At 36.5% G+C, this 20,188-nt stretch overlaps 1 protein-coding gene across 2 annotated transcripts in view; it reads right to left on the bottom strand.

Moving 5' to 3' along the window:
* ARHGAP10 (Rho GTPase activating protein 10) overlaps positions 1–20,188 on the bottom strand; it is a 317,107-nt gene that overhangs the window by 120,828 nt on the left and 176,091 nt on the right. For both annotated transcript variants that reach the window (XM_037830782.1, XM_037830783.1), the window contains exons 14-15: positions 6,459–6,533; positions 1,256–1,343 (exon numbers count right to left, since the gene is read on the bottom strand). In XM_037830782.1, coding sequence (XP_037686710.1) covers positions 1,256–1,343; positions 6,459–6,533 — 163 coding nt within the window. The remainder of the gene's footprint in view (positions 1–1,255; positions 1,344–6,458; positions 6,534–20,188) is intronic.

Raw genomic sequence — 20,188 nt, 5'->3', positions numbered from 1 at the left:
ATCTAAAATGTAGAAAATTCTACATAACCCAAGCTCATCAACAAATAAAATGACCCAAAGCTCATCAATAAATAAATGCCAGAAGGGCATTGAATGAAAAATGTTGATATTATTTAAATCCTGATTCAACCAACCAAAATTTCAGAAAGGTGTTTTTAAGAACAAATCAGTGAAAACTGAGCATAGACAGGACAGAGATGACATTAAATAATTACTATCAATTTTGTTGGGTACAATAATTGTATTTTGGTTGTCTTTTATAAAAAAGTCCTTATCTTTTCAGAGATATATGCTCAAGTATTTATGGGTGTAGCAATATGATACTTTGACAAATCTTTAAAATATTAACCCCCAAATAGTCATTAGGGACATAGATGAAATAAAATGGTAGAATGTTGAGAATTGAAGAAGCAGGATAATGAGGCTAGGAGGATTCACAAAACTAGTCTCTCTGGTTTTATATATTTGAAATTTTTCAAAAGTAAAATCTTTTTTAAATATGAAATATGGAACATAAGTTCTAATGCATTCATTGGTACTCAAATTACGCTTACCTGAAAGAGAATTATATGTGCTCATTATATAAAGAACTGATCCTGGAGGACACTGTCATTTGTTTGCCATACAAAAATCAAAGTCTCCAACAGAACCACAGGATGGGAATTACAGTCACAGTTTGTTTTTATTCATTCATTTACTTGCTTCTTTTTTTACTCTCTATATATTTGTTTTTCATCTAACCCCAAGCTTTTTCTCATTGATTCTTTTTATTGATTTCTTTTGTTTTTTTAAGAAAGAGTGATGAATCTATGACAAATGCAGAGCAAGTGTATCTTAAAAGCTCAAATAAACTTCTTTTCAATTAATTTTGTATTTGATGTATTATCATCATACGTGTTTAACATCAAATAGCCTCAATTATTTAGCCTAAAACGTAAACAAAAGATTTACAGGGTTCAACAAATATCCTTTTGTCTCACTGTTTCAAAGTGTTTAATACCTAAAAAATCACATCTATAATAGACATTGATTTCAAGACCCCAGTCTATTCAAGTCAGCTAAGTTCTGCTGCAATTTACGTAACAATGTTCATCCAATACTTACCTTACTCTCAGGTACACTATTAGACACCTCATAAATTCTCTCCTTTTTAATAAGGTTTAATTAAATATATTTATGTACAGAGTTGGCATCTGTATTTTGTTAGATATCTAATCAGTCTACTCCTTCCCTCTCTTACTGAGAGAAAGCTTACCTCAAATACTGTTTCAGGGCACTTGTTATTGTCTTCACTTCCCAATCTACGGAATTCTCCAGGTCCACCTCATTGCATGTTTTTACATCTAATGAACAAACAAGAATGAAAAAATAAATAATTAAAACTTCAAACATTCAGAGGCCCTCTTGACTGACTCACAAAGCTTCAGCTTCATCTGCAAAATGGAGAAGATGTAAATGTTCTCATGGAACCACTGAGAGGATGAAATCAAGTCAAGAATGTGTACAGATTTTCATAAATTATTAATGCAGCAGTAATTATCATAGCTGATTAACAAGAATGCCTAAGCTTTCAGTGATGGTACCTGCAGTAAACGAGTTATGATGAATGATATCAAACAATCATTATCAACTACCCTAGTTTTCTCTACTCCTACCTCACAAAAGAGAAAATGAGAGATTCATGGAAGAGACTTTTTATTTCTCCCTCACATTGGTTTGTTCTGTTTGCCTTATAGTGTATTTGTCTATATAGAGAAGGAAACATCTTTTAGTATTTCCTTTTTAAAGCATTAAGAAGAAAAGCCTGTCAAAATGGGACTGCCACATTTTTAAGACACTTAAAAAGTTTCAGGCTTGGACGTGAGGAAGGGCAGATGACAACTCAATGCTTTTCTCAAACTCTTTGAAAAGTAAATCAGGAAGGGATGGTTATTTTTCAGCTATTAACTTGATACATATAAAGTCAATTACTCAAAGGGTCTACAGACTTTTTAAAGCACTTCAACATTTCTTGATTACAGCGACTGACAGCAATATGCAATAAACTACAACAATGGCAATTGACACTGATTACATTTTGATCAGTTCCTACAATTCAGAACTCATTTGTTACTGAGCTTGTCAGACAAGCCACAGATACATTCAAAAAATCAAATTAAGCACCCTGATTAAATGTGCAATCCTTTATAACTAGGATTAAATAATTCTGTTCTAAAGGCTTTGCCAACCAATTACTCCTGTAACTGAATATTCTCTCTCTCATTAAATCAATTATTTAAATCTCATTTTAACACACAAGTCAGATAACATTTTCAATCAACTTGCTACCACCAAATCACCATTTTAAAATCTAAGAGGTTTCTAAAGGAAACCTTCTATTTTCAGCTTTCTCCCAAATTATCGTTCTGTATTTTGAGAACCATATTCCTTTTATGGAAAAATAAGCCATCCTTCTGACTTCATGAAATAAAAAGCAGCTGTCACATCAGAAGCTAATGACTACATAAAGTCTATGTTACTAATCCCCTATTAAATTTTCACTGTTTTCAAATAACTCAATCATCCCTAGCAGTCCTTTAAAATCAGTGGATACACTGGGGCTGGGGAGAATCTGTTCCATTATTTGGGATTCAAACATGAAAATGCCTTTGGACTGTTCATTCAGAACACATGTTTTAACATAAATAAGGTAGAAATTTTGCTTCCTTTCTTACAAAGCAACAACACGTCATGGATTACTTTAAAAATCTCAACTAACAAGGACAGCTACAAATAGTTGGTTTTTTATATGGGTAAATGTTTCATACTTAAAACCCATGGTCATTTTTTGAAACTGGGAACTTTCAGTCTAACCAAATTGCCGTTTTATACAGCTGCTAGCACCCTGTGAGTACTGTCTCAGACCCCATTTTAAAGTACTTGAGGAAGCACAGTAACTGGACGGATTCTGGAAATAAGTTTCATGATCCAAAATCAGAATTTGTTTCAAGCTAGGTTAGTTTACTTTCTCTCCTCCCAATCTATGCTGTCCTACAAATAAAGTGAGCAGGGTAATATCTTTAAAGTAAAACTCTTCTAAATTATTTTTATTTCTTGTTTTCTACGGGTCTATGTCAAGAAATGGTCATCCAGCCCTTTTTGCAAATTAATTAGAAATAACCACTGAACTCACCAGACCACACAAGCTTCTACCACATTTTCTCACAATTTCCCCTCCCTACTTTAATACTGTCCTTCTAAAGTGGGCACACAGGAAGAATAAATGACAATTCTAATTCATGTAAGTTCTGATCTACCATAGCTATTGCAACTCATCTTACATTGTCACTAGAATTACTAAAAAAAAAAAAAAAGAAACTCACTCAAAGTCACCTGATCTGACATTTCTCTTTCCCTTTCCTAACTGCTCCAAGTTTCTATTAAAAAAGTGGTGTACTAGACTGTGAGTGCCCTCTGGTAGATACAGCAAAGAGGGAAGAAAGGATAACGATCTATAAACCAAAGAAAGGCAACTGCTCACTTGGGGCATTTTCTTTCAGGAACTTAAGAAGCTTTGATCAGGGAAAGGATGGCTGGGAGCCCCTGGAAAGGGATTAGAGGGCTATCATGGCTCCCAGGGCAGAAGGTGACAGAAGGCAAACAACAGTCAACATCACAGAGAAGAAGGTAGAAGTACAACTGACTTCTCTCCTTAGAGAACTTTCTGCGGTCAACTGCCATTACTATTTTGTGTTTGGGGGTGCAGATAAAGGGAGGCAAAATGGAAGGAAGCATTTTTCTCTGCTTTAAACTTGATGGAGAAAAGGACACCACAAAAAAAGATAAGTGAAGAAAACAAAAGATATTAAGCATTCCTCCTTTCTTTAGAAATCATCACTTTTACACAAGAATATTTTAAAAACACAAAAAACATTAAAACAATGCAACATATTTTATGTAAAAATGGTAATAATAATAAAAAAAAACCAAAGTCAATAATTAGCACTCAAGAATTAGAGAACTAAGTAAATGGCAGTTCTCATTGAGAGAGATAAAATGACTTGAACTTTTTCCTCAGAAACTTAAAAATTACATTAATTTTCATTTCATCAAAGAAAAATGCACTACAAATAAAATATGCTTTGTAAAAATTCAAATGCAAAATGGGCATATTACCTGGAGAAATAATAATTAAAAAAAAATCTTCCTAGTACCACAAAATGGGCAAAATCATCAGAACTAGCTTATTTAGAGAGAAAAATAGCACTGATTGCTTTGAAAAAGCCAAGTTAAGATTTTGGCAGACCCACCCAACCTTTTTTCTCTTTTATATATATAACTTCAAAACAATGCAGAGAGGTGGGAAAAATTGGAGAGAAAGAATATGCGTGGGGAGTAAATACATGACCACTTAGAGGCTCTAAACCTTTGTTTGTTTGTTTTTGCTTTTGGAAGAGGAATAAATTATTTCAGTTTGAACACTTACTCAATTAGGATGAAAAAAAATAAATATCTTAAGGAAATCTTGAATTGACTAGGAAATAGCGAATAAATCTATTTTGTTAAGAACTAAGGTTCGTGTTGGTAACCTTAAAGAAACAAGAGAACTATATTGATGATAACAAAAATCCAAAGTTTGTGACTGACCATGTTAAATTCATCCTAGGATTATTTCTAGAGTAAGACACTTTATATTGCATAGCACTCATAAATGAATTACTTAACAAGGAAATAATTCAGTATCTTTTCCTCACATCAAATCTCAACCTTCCTCTTTGCAGAATGATATACTGAAAACGATAGCATTTCCCTTTCCAGCAACTTGGATGAGATGATGTCACTCTTGTATCCTGGACTTCTCTATTCTGAGGTGCACAGAAAGTAAAATCGTCTTCCGGGTCATGCGTTTTTGCATGTTTGGGTACTTAAAAACACCTTCAAGTTAAGGACTGTATGAGACATTTCCCATGAGCAGAGGAAAGTCCCACCTGAGTTCAGAGATGCAGAGCAAGTAGAATTTTATGAGTTTAAGAACAAGTTTTGAGACAGCTCAACACCTCTGGGTGACCATAGAGATACCCTTGTCTGAACTTTCCTTGAACACAAACAAGAAGATAAAAATAATGCCAGGATCCTTGCAACCAATGTACTGCCAAAGTTTGCTTTTCAGCCAAAATCTCCCATTCTGATACCAACAGTCTTCCAGATGTAATCATTATTACAACATTTTGGAAATGAGAAAAGTGTTTCTAATTTTAAAATTAAGTAAAAGCAGATGCTATAGTCCCATTAAACTCTTCCAGCTGCTACTGAACCACTGGCAACCCGAGTCTATTTAATTTGGAGCCCACTAATGGCAAAAAGGAAAATATGACTGCCAAATTTGCACACCCAAGTTAAACCAGAGAGGCAGAAAACGGAAACAGCTCATGAAAGTGAATGCATTCTAATAAGGTCCTCCAACTGATGATGGGCAATTTTTCCTGTGGTTAATAGCTAAAAAAAAAAAAAGAGTTGTTGCTTATTAAATCCTTAATTCAAATATAGCCAAACAACCAATCCTGTCTGTAGTATGTCAGCTGATTTTATTCATCTTGGTTTATTCTTCCTAACACTGTTTGTTACAATGCTTTAAGATGCAGACATGTTTAAATGCATTGACAGCATACCTGAGGGCATTGTTAATATTGATTAATTAAAGTGAGATATCAAATAAATTAATATTTAGCAAGGTCATTATGACAGATTGGTTTGACATACAGGCCCACAAGCCTGATGAGTTATCATCACTCCTCAAGAGGCAGCCTGCTTTGGGATGAAAGGAGGGAAGTGGAGTGTCTTACAGGTGGCACAGAACTGACAGCAGTGTGTAATGTAAAAGCGCTTTGTCATTCACATGATGTCTGGGGTAATGAAATGAATTCACTTTCTGGCTTCCTCTAGTCTGCAATGCCAAAGAACACTGTGTTATCAGCACAGATGGAGCATGCATGGTTCTGGAGAAGAGCCTGGTGCAAACTACAAACAAGCCTCTGTGAATACCAATGAATCCCTGAGAATCAGATCCTTGCTGTCAAATGACAGTTTTGGAAGCTCCATAAAAATGAGCTAGTCCCCGTGGTCTTGTCCAACCAAATGTACTGTCAGGACCGTGGATGGACAGTTTGGAAGCCATGCAAATCACAGAGGCCTGGCTGCTACCTTCCTGTGAGAAGCAAGCACAGGAAGACATTCACCCACGAGCTGCATTCTTTTATTCTTTCATTTCATAACAGGCAAAGAGGCAGTGGATAATGTGTGCTGGTGCAAACACTGATCATTCTCTGAGTCAACTGTCGTTGCTCAAGAGGAAACCGATCTATGCAGTAGGAAAAAGAAGGAATTCGCAAGTAATCTGCACATGACTATGAAATATTAAGCTGTGAAGTCAATAAACATAAACAAATAATGCATGGAAAATGATGAGAAAAGAGGCATACCCATCAACATACTCAGAAGTCTCTGGACCTTTGAACTCACCCCCACAACTCTGTACAGTCCTTGGTCATTTATACCTATTGGAAGAGACAAAATGTTAGCAGAACACAAGACTATCATATTTTGGAAGCCGTCAATGAACAGTTAACATTCCGAATCTTTGCTAACTCACATTAGCAACATTCCTGTTGACTATAAAAATAAAGTTTGACAGAACAAGTGTTTACCAACTCGTTTTACCAGCTTTGTATTCATGAGCTGTGTTTGGAAAATCATCTCATGTTTCAACGTTTCGTGTGAGCAAAATATAATATAGTCCATGTCAATGAAATAAATAGTAAGTTACGTAATATTCATGGATATGCTGAAATATATACCAACACAATTTGTAAAGATTCATAAAAACTTGTGTTTATTATGTTTACCAGCTATTGACATTTTTTTAGTTTTATTTTTAGCCTTTTAAAAATAATATGGTGGTGATTAGAGCATACTGTACAAAGAAATCACTGTTTGGATGATTCCTGAAGACCATGGAAATTCATTCAAAATTAAGAACAGGTGTTTTTAAAGAGTTGTTACAAACCCTTTCCAAGGAAGCACTCTGAAACTTCAAATGAGTATCACCACAAACTAAATCAAAATGAAACAAATCACTGCCACTTCTCTCTGCATAGACATGAAAACAAAGTGTCCTGAGCACAACAGACAAGAAATAAAGGCAAACTGGGGAGAAAATTTGTTGTCAAATATAACTTAATATGTTGAACAAATGGCCTTGTTTGGATTCTGATTTGAACAAGTCAATTGTAAGAGGACAATTTTGAGGCAATCAGGAATGTGGCATTAAGGTTATGTTAGAAAATGTGCATTTTTTTTTTTTTTAAGTTGCATCCTGTGATGGTTAAATTCATGTGTCAACTTGGCGAGGCTATGGTGTCTTGTTGTTTGGTCAAGCAAGCACTGGCCTGATTGTTACTGTGGAGGATATTTTGTGGATTTAAGTCCTCAGAAAGTTGACTGCGTCTATTGCTGATTACATCTCCAATGGGCTGAGAGGATGGCCTTCAACGAGAGAAGGCTCATCCCATCAGTTGACAGCCTTGAAAGGAGAAGTGATGATTTCAACAGTTAGAAGAGAGAATTTCCATCTCCACTTTGGCCAGCTTCTCCTGGGGAATTCATCGAAAACCTTCATCAGAGTTCTCTGCTTGTGGACTGCCCTATGGAATCTGGACTTGCCTATCCCCACAGCTGTATGAGTCAATTCCTATAAAAATTCTCATAATATTTACATAATGCATATTTGCATATATATTATCTCCTCTCAGTTCTTTCTCCCTAGAGAACCCTCATATACACACTGAAGAATTTAGGGGTAAAAGTAACCTATCTAAGACTTCCTTGAAGAGAAAGGAATAGAAGAATCAACTATAGCAAGATCTTGGGAACTGCTGAATCTGGTAAGAATATGAAAGTTCATTTTACCACTGAATCTACTTTATGTTTGAAAATTTTCATAATAAAATGACTTCCAAAAAACATGACTTCCTATCTGTACTCCTGTAAAGAGTTGCCACTTGCTGGCTGTGCATTTATTTTCTGCACTCAGAATGTTAAAGCTAACAAGAACACAACTAGCTGACAAGGAGTTGATACCTCTCCCCGCCCCAGTTTCCAAAACAAAGCAACAATGACAACAAAAAGGCCATGGAATTTGCCCAAGAGAGTTTACTTTCTCTTCACCTCCATGCACAGGGTGTTGAAAAGAACACCAGAGAGGGTCTAAAGAATTGGATTAGAGACACAGCTTTGTCCCTCATTAGCTCCAAAACCTTGGGCAAGACACAAAATTTCTCTGAGTCTGGATGCTGCATCTGAGATCAAGGACAGTGGCCTACCCCGTATGGCATGGTGAGAGAGGAACAAGATACTAGCATGTGTTCTGTAAATTATAATTCATTAGACACAAAAAAGTTATTACTGCTTTCCAAAATGAGTATTTATTTTTCCTTATTTTCTCCTTTTTGCCCTTTATTTATTCCTCTTCACTCAATTTTTTTAAGGTTCTCAAATGGTCTATTTTTCTTTCTCTCTCAATTATCTCAATAGAACTCACAGGGCCAGAAAAGGGAAGCCTGGCAGTGCTATACAAGCCTCTTCAGAATGCTAACGAATCAGTGTAGCAGAGATGCGCCTTCCTAATAGAGAATGCTAATGGATTACAAGAGGAGAAAAAAGCAGTCCCCTGTCAGAAGTTGAAAAAAAAAGAAAAGAAAAGGAAATTGCCAAGAATTTGATTCTGCTAAAGGAGAAAAGATAGGCCCTCGTTTCTTCCTTCTCCTAGAGGCCAGAAGGGCATATCAGATAGTTTTAAATACCAGAAGATTTTTTTTCAATACTATTTCTACTTAAGAAACCTAAAATAGTTTGACCTCAATGCCAGAAGTCAAAAGAGCAAATCATATTCTGCAGCCAAACAAATGTGCTTCTATGAAAAGTGCCCAAAATATACGGAGAAGTGAAATAAGAATGTTACTTAGGCAATAATAATCACTCTGTGTGGTAATTACTATCAGATAATTCATCAAGTTCAAATTCATCATCCTGAGAGAAATAGACTTAATTGCTAATGCATAATGAAAGGTGCAGGGGGGAATTAATGCTACTCAACAGCTTTCACTTTTTTTTTAATATAATTTAAATAACCTCTTACAAAAGCAGTTTGGAAATAGCATGTAAAATGCATACACTCAAGTCTTGTGGATTTTTCTGTTTCTTGTTACATTGTTCTTAAATGATGTGAACTGATAAAACAAGAATCCAAACATATTTTACATCTATTAGTACACACACGTTCACACAAAAGATATCAGATAAATATGTTTGAAGAACATAAAGCAACTATGTCAAGTCATAACAGTGAATTGATAATATGCGATCCAGCTTTCCTTCCAAATTTCCCTTTTAGCCAAGGGTATAACTATTTCTTTTCTAATCACCAAGTATCAAAATTGTGAAATTATCTTTTACTTCTCTCCTTCCCTGGAACTTTCCAAATTCAATAGGTAGCTGTCACTCTTCCTTCAAACCGCAGACTCATCTCCATCTCTTCAACACCATCTTGAATTTTACACACACACATCTATTAAGGCATCCCTTAAAAAAAACATACACACTTTAATCCATTCTGGACACCATCTTTATGTTTTTCTTTTTATTTTTCAAGCCACTTTTGTCTAGGGTCCCTCCACCCCCACTTAGAGAACAAACCATCAGCTCAAGTCCAAATTCCTCAGACTGAACAATCACTTAAGGCCATCCATCATGGAGCCCACCTCACCTACTCATATTTATTCCAAGGACCTGCCTAAAAACTCCCTTATTTAATCAGAGCAGACCACCAACTTTTACCCTCAAACAAGCAAGTTCACTCTCTCCTCTGTGCACAGGTTCTGGCTGAAGTTATCCCCGACACAAACGCGCTTCCCTTTCTCTGCACAAATTTACTCATTCATCAAATATTTACTCATCAAATAAGTTCCAGGCACTCTTCTAGCCGCCCAAGATGAAACAGCGAACAAGATAAAGTCCCATCCAAACCTTCAAAACCAGATAAAATCACACTTCTTTTGACAACAGCTCACAGTGATATTCCCTTGGTATGAACACGATCTGTAATTAAGGCCTCATAATTTAACACTTGATTACATTTTAGAACAAGCCTACCACATCTTATCCACAATTCCCCAAATCAAAAGTCTGAATGCTTGAAGTGACATCAGGTAATTTAGGTCTTCATTTTTTCTCATTTATATTCCTATTTCACATTGATAAAAGTAATTTCCACACTAAACCTATCTAGAGCTGTTCTATAATGCACAGTGTATGTACCATCTAACCTTCTTAAATTGAAAAAAAATCTATATTCCAAAACAAATCCAGCCTCCGAATTTCCAGTAAAAGAATTGTGAACCTGTGCCTTATCTCCCCAAATACAAAGAGATACTATTACCTGGGAAGAGACTAGGTCAACCTTAAATAGACCTCACAGTGCCTTGCATAAGATAGTTTAGCACAGAATAGGTATAGTAAGGTTGATCTGACCAGAAATTAATTTAGAACCATAGATATAAACAGGGTCTGGGCCAAGCCAGACATTACAATTATAAACTGGAAACTTAAAATACCCAAATTATTATAACTTTTTGAGGATATCAAGGATCACATATAGTTATCACTGCCTCTATGCTTTCTAACTATGGACAATTTGGCAAAACAAAACTTTGCAATCTGGTCAGAGAGGTTAAAAGGCCCTAAGCTATTTTTTTTTTTCTTTTAACAAATAAGATTGGTTCTGATTGATAGTAAAGAAACGGATAAGTGTTCTCCACTAAAATTATGGGCCGCTGATAATGGTGAACAAGGTAAAATCCAATGTCTTATTTCCTATCCCATCTCTTCCAGTCTTCTGCAGTGCTGTCACAGAGACTACCCATATCTCCATTGCAGAGAGGGCCAAGAAGTGAGGGAGAGTCAAGATTCTTCGCCATCTCTGCCCAGTTGTTTCCCTCTCAGGACCCAAGTAAGGTTCCAGGGTCCAGCGTCCACTTAACTCCAGGCAGCATCTGCCAGAAGAGAGCAATCAGAGGCCTCTGTTGGTGGGCAGGAGAAGCAAGAGATGTTAAGATGCCCTGGGACAATAAAATAATTAGATGTAAAAGGGGGAAAAGTTATGGGGATTGATAAATTCAAAGAGGTAGAGTCAAAGTCCAGAGCGGCTGCAACTGGCAAATGAATGGGAATAAGAGGAAAACAGAAAGTAGCTTTTCATCTTGGCAAGTATATATGGTGAACAGAGGAAAACAGAAAATGGCATTTAAAGTAAGGAAAGCAGAGGGAGAACACAGATAATTAAAAGAAAAACAGCAAAGGTAAAGCGGAAAAGGAAGAATAGAAAATGAAAGGAAGGAGGAATTGCAAATAAATAAGACAGACTAGAAATTAAGTATCATTTAACTTCCTGTTAATTTCATAAGTATTTTTGAGGACTTATATTTTAAGCTGAGCTAGAATAAAGTGAAGACATAGAGTAAAAGGCAGAAATTAAAATGAGGAAGGAAAGGAGAATTTGGGACCATCTAGGTCATAAAGGCTTTTTTTTTTTTTTTTACTGCTTAAGTAGCAGATATTCTGTATTCTTAATACTTCACATGGTCCTCAGCATCTACAAGGTATATATGTAACAAATGAATTGAAAAAAAATTAATGAGTGAATTGAATAAAGATTGATAAAGTGACAATCAGTAATTAATCATTGGATGAATCAGTAAAGAGAATATGGAAAGAAAATAAAAAAAAAGAATAGGTAACTAAAGAAGAAGGACTTGAAGTGGAGCATAAACACTTTTTTGTTTTGATGCTAACTGGCACAAAATTATTAAAAAGGATTTTGCAGCTGTCTGATTCTACAGAAATAAATGATCAAAACCCCTGACATAAACTAACATACATTCAGCTGTCATCTAGTAACTAGCAGAGTGCTTGGCACAGAATGAGGTACTTAATTATTTGTGGACTGACTGAATCATTTATTTGCATGTGTATGCGTTGACAATATGGGTGAAAGGTCATCCATGATCTTGTTCACATGCACAGGATCTGCATCACAAGTCTGCAACATTTCATTATTGAGATATATATGTGTGTCATATATATGCATGTGCACACATAAATATAAATTTAGGTTTACGTATACCACACACATTGCAAAGACAAATTCCCCTATGGGGAATATTTTTTTCATTATAAATATTAGCTAATCTAATCCCCTGAACATTTCTTGAAAATAAAATAAAAGGGGAAAAGCACTATAAGTAAATGATTAGAAAAACTTGTGAGACAATACCTAGCACTGTGGCTAAGAATGACATGGTACAAAGATGACTCAAAAGAAAAGCAATGAGGAGGCTCAGGAATTGCTTTCAGGTCATAGGTGAATCACAGAAATTTGTAATATGCTCCTTACCTATATTTATAATTAATCCTCAATAAAAACTATGTTTCAATATCTGTGTAAGTATAGTAAACATTTCCTATCCACAGCGCTGCGTAGCATAAAAATAAACAGGTTCTATTCCAAAATACTGTGCAATTCGTAACATTTTAAGGTTCTGTCAAAAATGCATATTTAGATCAAACCAGTTTCAAACATAAGTAGAGAGAATCAAGAATGATTTGCTCTGCTCCATCAAAGGGACATAACATTCATCATCATAAATTTCAGTTACTGTATTTACATAATTCTAAAACTTTGCAGGAAGAATGCATTATATTTAATACTTACAATGTATTAAATAATGCAGAGAACAGGGCGAGAGACAATTCCTAAGCATTAGGACAGTTAAAAGATAAATGATGAACTCCAGCTATACAAAGATGAGAAGCTCAAAATGATACTAACATTTAACCTTTCTGGACTTTGATTACACACACACACAAAGCAAGCATATCCTGAGAACACAAATTTATTAAAGTTTTAAAATACAAACTATTCCAAGTTAAGGTTCCCACAATCCTGCAAACTCGCAATCCTACCACCTCTTGGCTGTGTGACCCGGCAAGTTATTCAATCTCTCTGTGCCTTAGCTTCCTCATCTGAAAAATGGAGTTGATGGAATGGGGTTATTTTGAAAATTCAAGGAGATCATGTTTGTAAAGCATTTGCATGAGCCTTCCACATATCAAAGCACTCATTAAAAGCTTTAAAATAGTAGCATTAAACTTCAAAACAGCTAGACACTATACATATAAAAGTCACCCTAGCCAAGGTATTTAATCAACAGTCCACTTTCATAAAATAAAGCACATGTTGAGAAGAGAGTCAAAGCTCGGTGTAGTACAAATGACCCATGGAAGATTTAAATCACCTGCTCACCAATAACATTTCCAATCTCTTCCCAGAGTATATTTGGACAGCAGATAGAACAACATTACCTATAGCTACCATCTGTAGGTAACTTATCTGCACTTCTCTTTCTACAAGGTCTTCCTTTCACTTTCTTACTGAAAAAATCCATTTCTGATATTATGATGAATAGCAGGCCCCCACCCCCAGCAGGCATTTTTAGGAACAGCCTTATGAGTTCATTCATGTCATTTTCCCACACCCAAACTCACCAGAGTCTGAGCACAGAAAACTGACAGCTTGGCACATGAGTGTGAGTGTGCCTACAGAGGCTGGCTGCCACATCCACCTCCATTACAGTGGAAGATCTTGCTTCCATTCAAGCATTAAGGGAGACACATGTGAAAGGGACAGGGAAAATGTCTAGTTCCAGCTCTAAGGCAGTATTTTTTGGATGCACTGACCATTTCAGGGCTCTTCAGACAAAGCCAGGCTTGACTCTAAGTCTCATTTTCTCAAATACAAAAGGCTTATTAGCTACTACTTTTTCTACTAGAGTCAAAATGGACTGTATATTACCAATACTATGTGTGGCCAGCCACATTTACAAGTTGAAGCCCAAGGTGGAAAGAGAAAACATCTTAACGTCAGACCAGTCAACCCCAAGACTTGTTGCTATTCCTTGCACAACCACCCAAGCTGCTGGGCAGAGTGCCTAGACAGGGGCTAAAATTAGTTACAGAATAACAAAGAGTTTCCCCCTTCATTAGCAACACTTGGACTCCCAGTGTCTCCCCTGAGGTCTGATGTCTTCCTGTGCCAGGATCTAACAGAGGCACTAGTTACCACTCAGGCAATGTGCCCTTCCATCTTTCCTCAAAAGGTGTACCTTGGCAAAAAGAACATCTCACAGCCTCTGGGCCTTACATAAGATTTCAGCTTCTCTATCATTACTAAGTTATATTATTGACTGAACTTACCCTCTTCGTCTCTCCTTACTTCCACTGCCATAGGACAATACTGAATTGGAATCAGAGACCAGGATCCAAATCTCAGCTTCGCAATTTTCTAATTCGTGATTTGAGGCAGGTTTACTCTCAACTTGTTCTCAGACCCCTCATATGCAATGAAGTCGAAAATAATATACATCTGCTCAACTATGTAGAGACTGGATGAGGTAGAGAATACAAAAATACTATGAAAACATAAAATGCTATGTATTAGGATTTTTAATTTAAAGTAATATTCAGATGCAGGCTTCACATTGACATTATCATCTGCCACTAACAGACCTCCTGAGGTGCTGCAGAGATTCTCAGCGAAGGGAGCAAATCTTTCTTGGATTTGCTTCATAGATTCAGAGTTCCATAAAGAAGTAGATACAAAAAAAAGCTTGAACACTAAATCTAGACGAGCATTTAGAGAGTATTACTTAAATCTCCCCTCTCCACTTTCCTTTCCTACCATTTACAAATAGTTTCAAACTTCTTCTGTCCAGGCTATTGCCTCTGTCTTAGATACCCTTTCCCATTGCCCTTGTCCCCTACATTTTTCCTCACCTTCTATGTTTTAGTTTCCTCATTGCTAAAGCGAATACCATGCAATGGGTTGGCTAAACAATGGGAATGTATTAGCTCACAGTTTTGAGGCTAGGAGAAGTCCAAATCAAGGCATCATCAAGGTGATGCTTTCTTCCCGAAGACTGGCGTTTGGGTCTTGCTACCAGTGATCCTTGGTCCTTGGCGCCCCTGTGGAAATGCACATGGCATGGCAGCCTCTATTGCCTTCTCCCTTCTCCTCCAGGTTCCATTAACCTCCAGCTTCTTACTTCCCATGGCTTTCTTTCCTTCTGTCTGAATTTCGTTCTGCTTATAAAGGACTCCTATAATAGGATTAAGGCCCATCCTGATTAAGGTGGGCCACACCTTAACTGAAGTAACCTCATCCAAAGGACCTACTTACAAAGGGTTCACACCCACGGGAATGGACTAAGTTTAAAAAGATGTTTTTCTGGGGTACATAGCTCCAAATCGCCACTCTCTACATTACAGCTGAAAGGTCACTTACTCTTGGAGGGTCTTAGTGACATGAGAGCTAGAATAAATCTCTCGGTCCTCAGCACTCGCACCGTCTCTTTGCTCCTGGCTGGCACTTTGTCATTTATATACCACCTCGGATATTAGTCATTTCTCCATATTCCTCTCTCCCCACTAGATGCTGGGAAACATTTTTCTGTTGTCTATGCACTCCACGGTTTAGATATCTCTCACATTTATACAGTCCTTACAAGCAGACCCTTCTGTTCCAGACTATCTTTTCAAGGATACTCATATAGGAAACAGCCTTGGAAAACAAATGGTATCTTCCTCTGGAGCAAAGAGCACATCTGTTGATGGCCTTGGAAAAATGGAAAAAGTGTCTCCCTCTAGAACAAGGGGCAGGGTACCAACACAAAATGCAATTCTCTGGCTACTGAGAGTAATAAACGGTCCTTCATGTCTCATCCATGAGTCTTGTGTCTTCTACCAGTATCCAGGAAACTGTGGCAGGCTACCTTGTGAGCTTGAAAGTAGGGTTTATCTCAGAGTCTTCCAGTTCTTCAAACTAGATGGAGGCTAATCTTTAAGAACAGAAACCACATCTCCATCACTTTTCCCTCCAATCTTTCCTGGGGGAGATACCCAAAAGGTGAGTGAAGTCCCTTCACAGATGGCTGGGATAGTTAAGTATTAAGGAAAGCTAGGATGGATGGGATAGCAGCTAAATAAAAATAAATCTTATTTTCAAACTCTTCACTCAGTTCAAGGTTAAAAGGTGGTAAAATTTTGCTTACATAAATTAGAGTAGAGACTCTCACACTAAAGGCAAAAGCTGGCTGCTTCTTTTTGCAAGACTTTTCATCCCTACTCTGCAGAGATCATAATATTAGGAAATGACTAATGGTGTCTCGCTGCTGCCATCTGCCTCTCCACCTCAGAGCAGCTGTGGAGTCAGGTACTAAACCAATCTAGGCAACTCTCAATGCCGTCCTTCATTTATATTTTTATATATATATATATATATATATATATATATATATATATATATATATATTTTTGGAGGGAGGTACTTGTGAGGGAAAGCCCGAGATAATCTAAAAGCCATGGTGCTCTTCCCGAGCTTCTTCCCTCTCTGTACTGCCCTCTGGCCATTTTATTGTTCAAATGTCCACAAGACACTGAGGAGCAGGAAGTCGAAACCCAAACCAGTACATTTTGCTGCTCACTGTTTTATAGAAGAGCCACATAAAATTACTAGATAACATGAACTTAGGCAATTTATTTCCCTAAGTAAATTGCTACCAAAAAACCTAAACACAATTCCTCAGTGATCCCAAAGTCATGAATCAATAGTGGGACTACTTATGACTTTCCTCAATTAATGGGATTTATCTCTAAATAAGAAACTCACTTTTATTGGGTGCTCAATATTTGCCAATGTCCCAAACATTCTCTTTTAATTCTTAGAGTAGCCCTATGAAAGAGACGCTACCATTACCCTGCTTTACAGATGACAAAATCAAGGCATCGAGATATTAAATAACCAACTTGCCATGATTGCAGAGCTAATAACTGGCGAAACTGAGATTCTAAATAAGACTGGCTTATGAGTTCATGATCTTCACCACTATGCTAACAGTGCGTGTGAAATGTTGCAATAAAGTATCATGGACAACATCAGAATTTGACGTAAACACACAAAACCTATCGTGCCTACTCTGCAGCAATACGGTTTTCACCAAGTTTTCTCTTTCTAAAAAATGTTTCTACACAACTTGAAAATATGCCATTTTCATGCTCCTGTACTTACCCAACCCCCAATCCCAAATATACTGGGAAGCAAGATCATTTCTTGTAATGAGTTAATAAAGTCCTATTCACTTCCTGTCCTCCTATTCTGGAGATCTGTTAAAAGGTGGGAAATGGATAAAACCACAAGTGACAGAGAGAAAAGAAGGCTCACAATGAAGCAGGGAGGATCCACAGGCTGGAAAAAAGAAAAAGTCATGGGACAACAAGAAATCAAACCCCAAACAATATGGATTTGGGGTAAATGAAAGGGAACTTTCAGGGAAACGCCATCTCCTAGGATTGATTTATAAATTTAATATTAATACTAAATTTATTTAATTTAGCTCTACCATTCATTTTCTGAAAGCTAATAGCTATTCAGAGCCCTTTAAACAAATAAAAGTACTATTTGAAAAAAATAAATATTCAGTCCTGACTTGCCTGGATTTAGTATTTCAGTTTTGCATTTGCATTTCTGCAGACACCACAAGACTCTTCAGCTCCCTCCCACACAAGCCTGTCCTCTGTTTCCACCCACACTCACCTCACACCCATTCTGATTAAAAAAGAGAGTGAGAAACTAGTTTACTTGCTGTAAATTTTCCAGGGACAGCTGTTTTTTATTTTCTTGCTTTTTGCACATAATTTGCCCTTGGCAATTTAAGATTAATATGAAATCGCGGTAAAATATGCTGCAAGTTCACCTTTAGGCATCTTCCTCATTACCACCCCACCCTGACTCCCAAATATTAATATTGGAACTATGCATTATAATCTTCTACCAGAAGATTGTTTGAGCCCCCAAACAATTCCAGAAGTGCTCTCGAAGGAAAAGAATCCACAAGCCAACTTCAGTAAGATTATCCAAAAGTCTAAACTGTTGCTTTTCAAAGAGAAATTCACTTTCATATGTGACAAATCAGAGACTGTCGTATCTTATAATATGGCTTCCTACGTCTATCCCATGAATTCACAGCTTGTTACAATAATGAATTTGATAACTGACAGCTTGCCTAGACCAACATTTTAATGCCATACTCTAGGAAAATTAAAGGGAATATTCAAATTATTCACATATGGAAGATTTTTTCAGGAGAAACTTCATAAACAAAAGTAGCATACAAATTTAGTTTTAAACCATAATGACTATTTTTAAAATAGCAATAAAGGATGTTTTTAGGCAAAATAGGCTCACGTTGTGTTGCATGTTTCACAGCGCATGCACCTGAAAAACTAGGAGGTGTCCTGCAGTTTCAAAAAGAGATGTCTTGGACAAAGGGGTTGGTTTGGAGCAGGGAAGAGTTATTTACCCAAGGAAATGATGTGATTTAAACCACAAGACCCTTTCACATGAAATATGATGCCTCTTTCTATGTATGTCTAAATTATCATCCAAGTTTCAGGAAAAGTCTGACAAATTCATAAAGGAATGACCATCAGTCCTACCCATATTTATTTGAAGATACTACTTCCGAACACACATAGAAGAATACATTCTTCCAATAATTTTACAATTTGTTGGAAAGCATAATATTGCCAACGTGACATTTTGGTCAAATATCTGAAGGATACATAAGATATTTTTTCTACCCCAATTATTAATGTTCTTTAAACAAATTAAATATACTTGATATATAATTGTCAATAAGTGCCAAATGAGGAGCACAGACATTTCAGTATTTAGAAAATTCAGGGGAAGGAAAGAGAAGGGAAAGGAAGAAATATATTTAGTGAATAACTACTATGTACAAAAATTAGCTCCTTTTATTCTCACAAACCTGAATGGAGTAAACCGTGTGAACTCCCTACTTTCATTTTATAGAAATTAAGGGTCTGAGACATTAAGAATCCTTCCAAAATATCTATCTTAATGCATTATTTGGAGGTTAAGCCAGACAATAAATAACTTACCAACCAGAGGAAAGGAAAACTTCCCAGCAGAGAATCCTGGCCCCGCCCTTCCTCCCACGTTTCTCTCCTGCCATCCTTGCCCAATGACTCCCAGGCCCCAGATACAACATATTCTTATAAACAACTATTTTTTGAGTCCCACTCTTTTATTATTTTTTTTTATTAGAGCAGTTGGAGGGTTACAAAAAAATCATGCACAAAGTAGAGTTCCCAAGTACCCCACACATAGACAAGACAGTTTTCACTATTATCATTTTGCATTAGTATGCAGCCTTGGTTACAACTGAGGAAACAATATTGTATTATTAATTATAGTTCATAGTTTACATTAGGATTCACTCTTCGTGTTATGCAGTTTTATGTTTTGTTTATTCTGGTAACATATACAACTAGAATTAATCATTTAACCACTTTCAATCTGGTGTTAAATAGATTGACAATGTTGTGTTACCATCATTGCCATCCATTATCAAAACTTTTTAATCACCCCAAAATAGCAACCCTGTACCCATTAAGCATTAACTCCCCATTTCCCACCCCTGTCCTCAGGTAAACAGTATTCTAATTTCTGACGCTATGAATTTGCTTATTCTAATTTTTTCATATAAGCGAGATCATACTGTATTTGTACTGTCTTTGTCCCACTAGTGTCTGGTTTATTTCACTCAAGGTTTATCCATGTTATATTGTGGCAGAATTTCATTCCTCTTTATGAATGAATAATATTTCTTATCTGTATATACATTTTGTTTATGCATACATCCATTAATGGACACTTGGATTGCTTCCATCTTTTGACAACTCTGAATAATGCCTCTATGAACATCACCGTGCAAATACCTGTTAACTTACCTGCTTTTAATTCTTTGGGGTATATACCTAATGGTGCGTTGCCAGGTCATAGGGTAATTCTTCACTTAATTTCTGAGGAATCACCAAAATGCTGGCCCTCAGCAGCTGCACCATTTCCCATTCCCACCAACAATGCTCCAGGGTTCCTATTTCTCCACGTCCTTCTCAGCACATGTTATTTTGATTTTTCAATAGCAGCAATTGTAAAGGGTGTGAGGCAGTATCTCATTGT

This window comes from Choloepus didactylus, chromosome 3 (genome assembly GCF_015220235.1).
Source record: "Choloepus didactylus isolate mChoDid1 chromosome 3, mChoDid1.pri, whole genome shotgun sequence".
NCBI lineage: Eukaryota > Metazoa > Chordata > Mammalia > Pilosa > Megalonychidae > Choloepus > Choloepus didactylus.
Note: the sequence above shows the minus strand (reverse complement) of the source record. Positions and strands in the feature narration are given on the sequence as shown.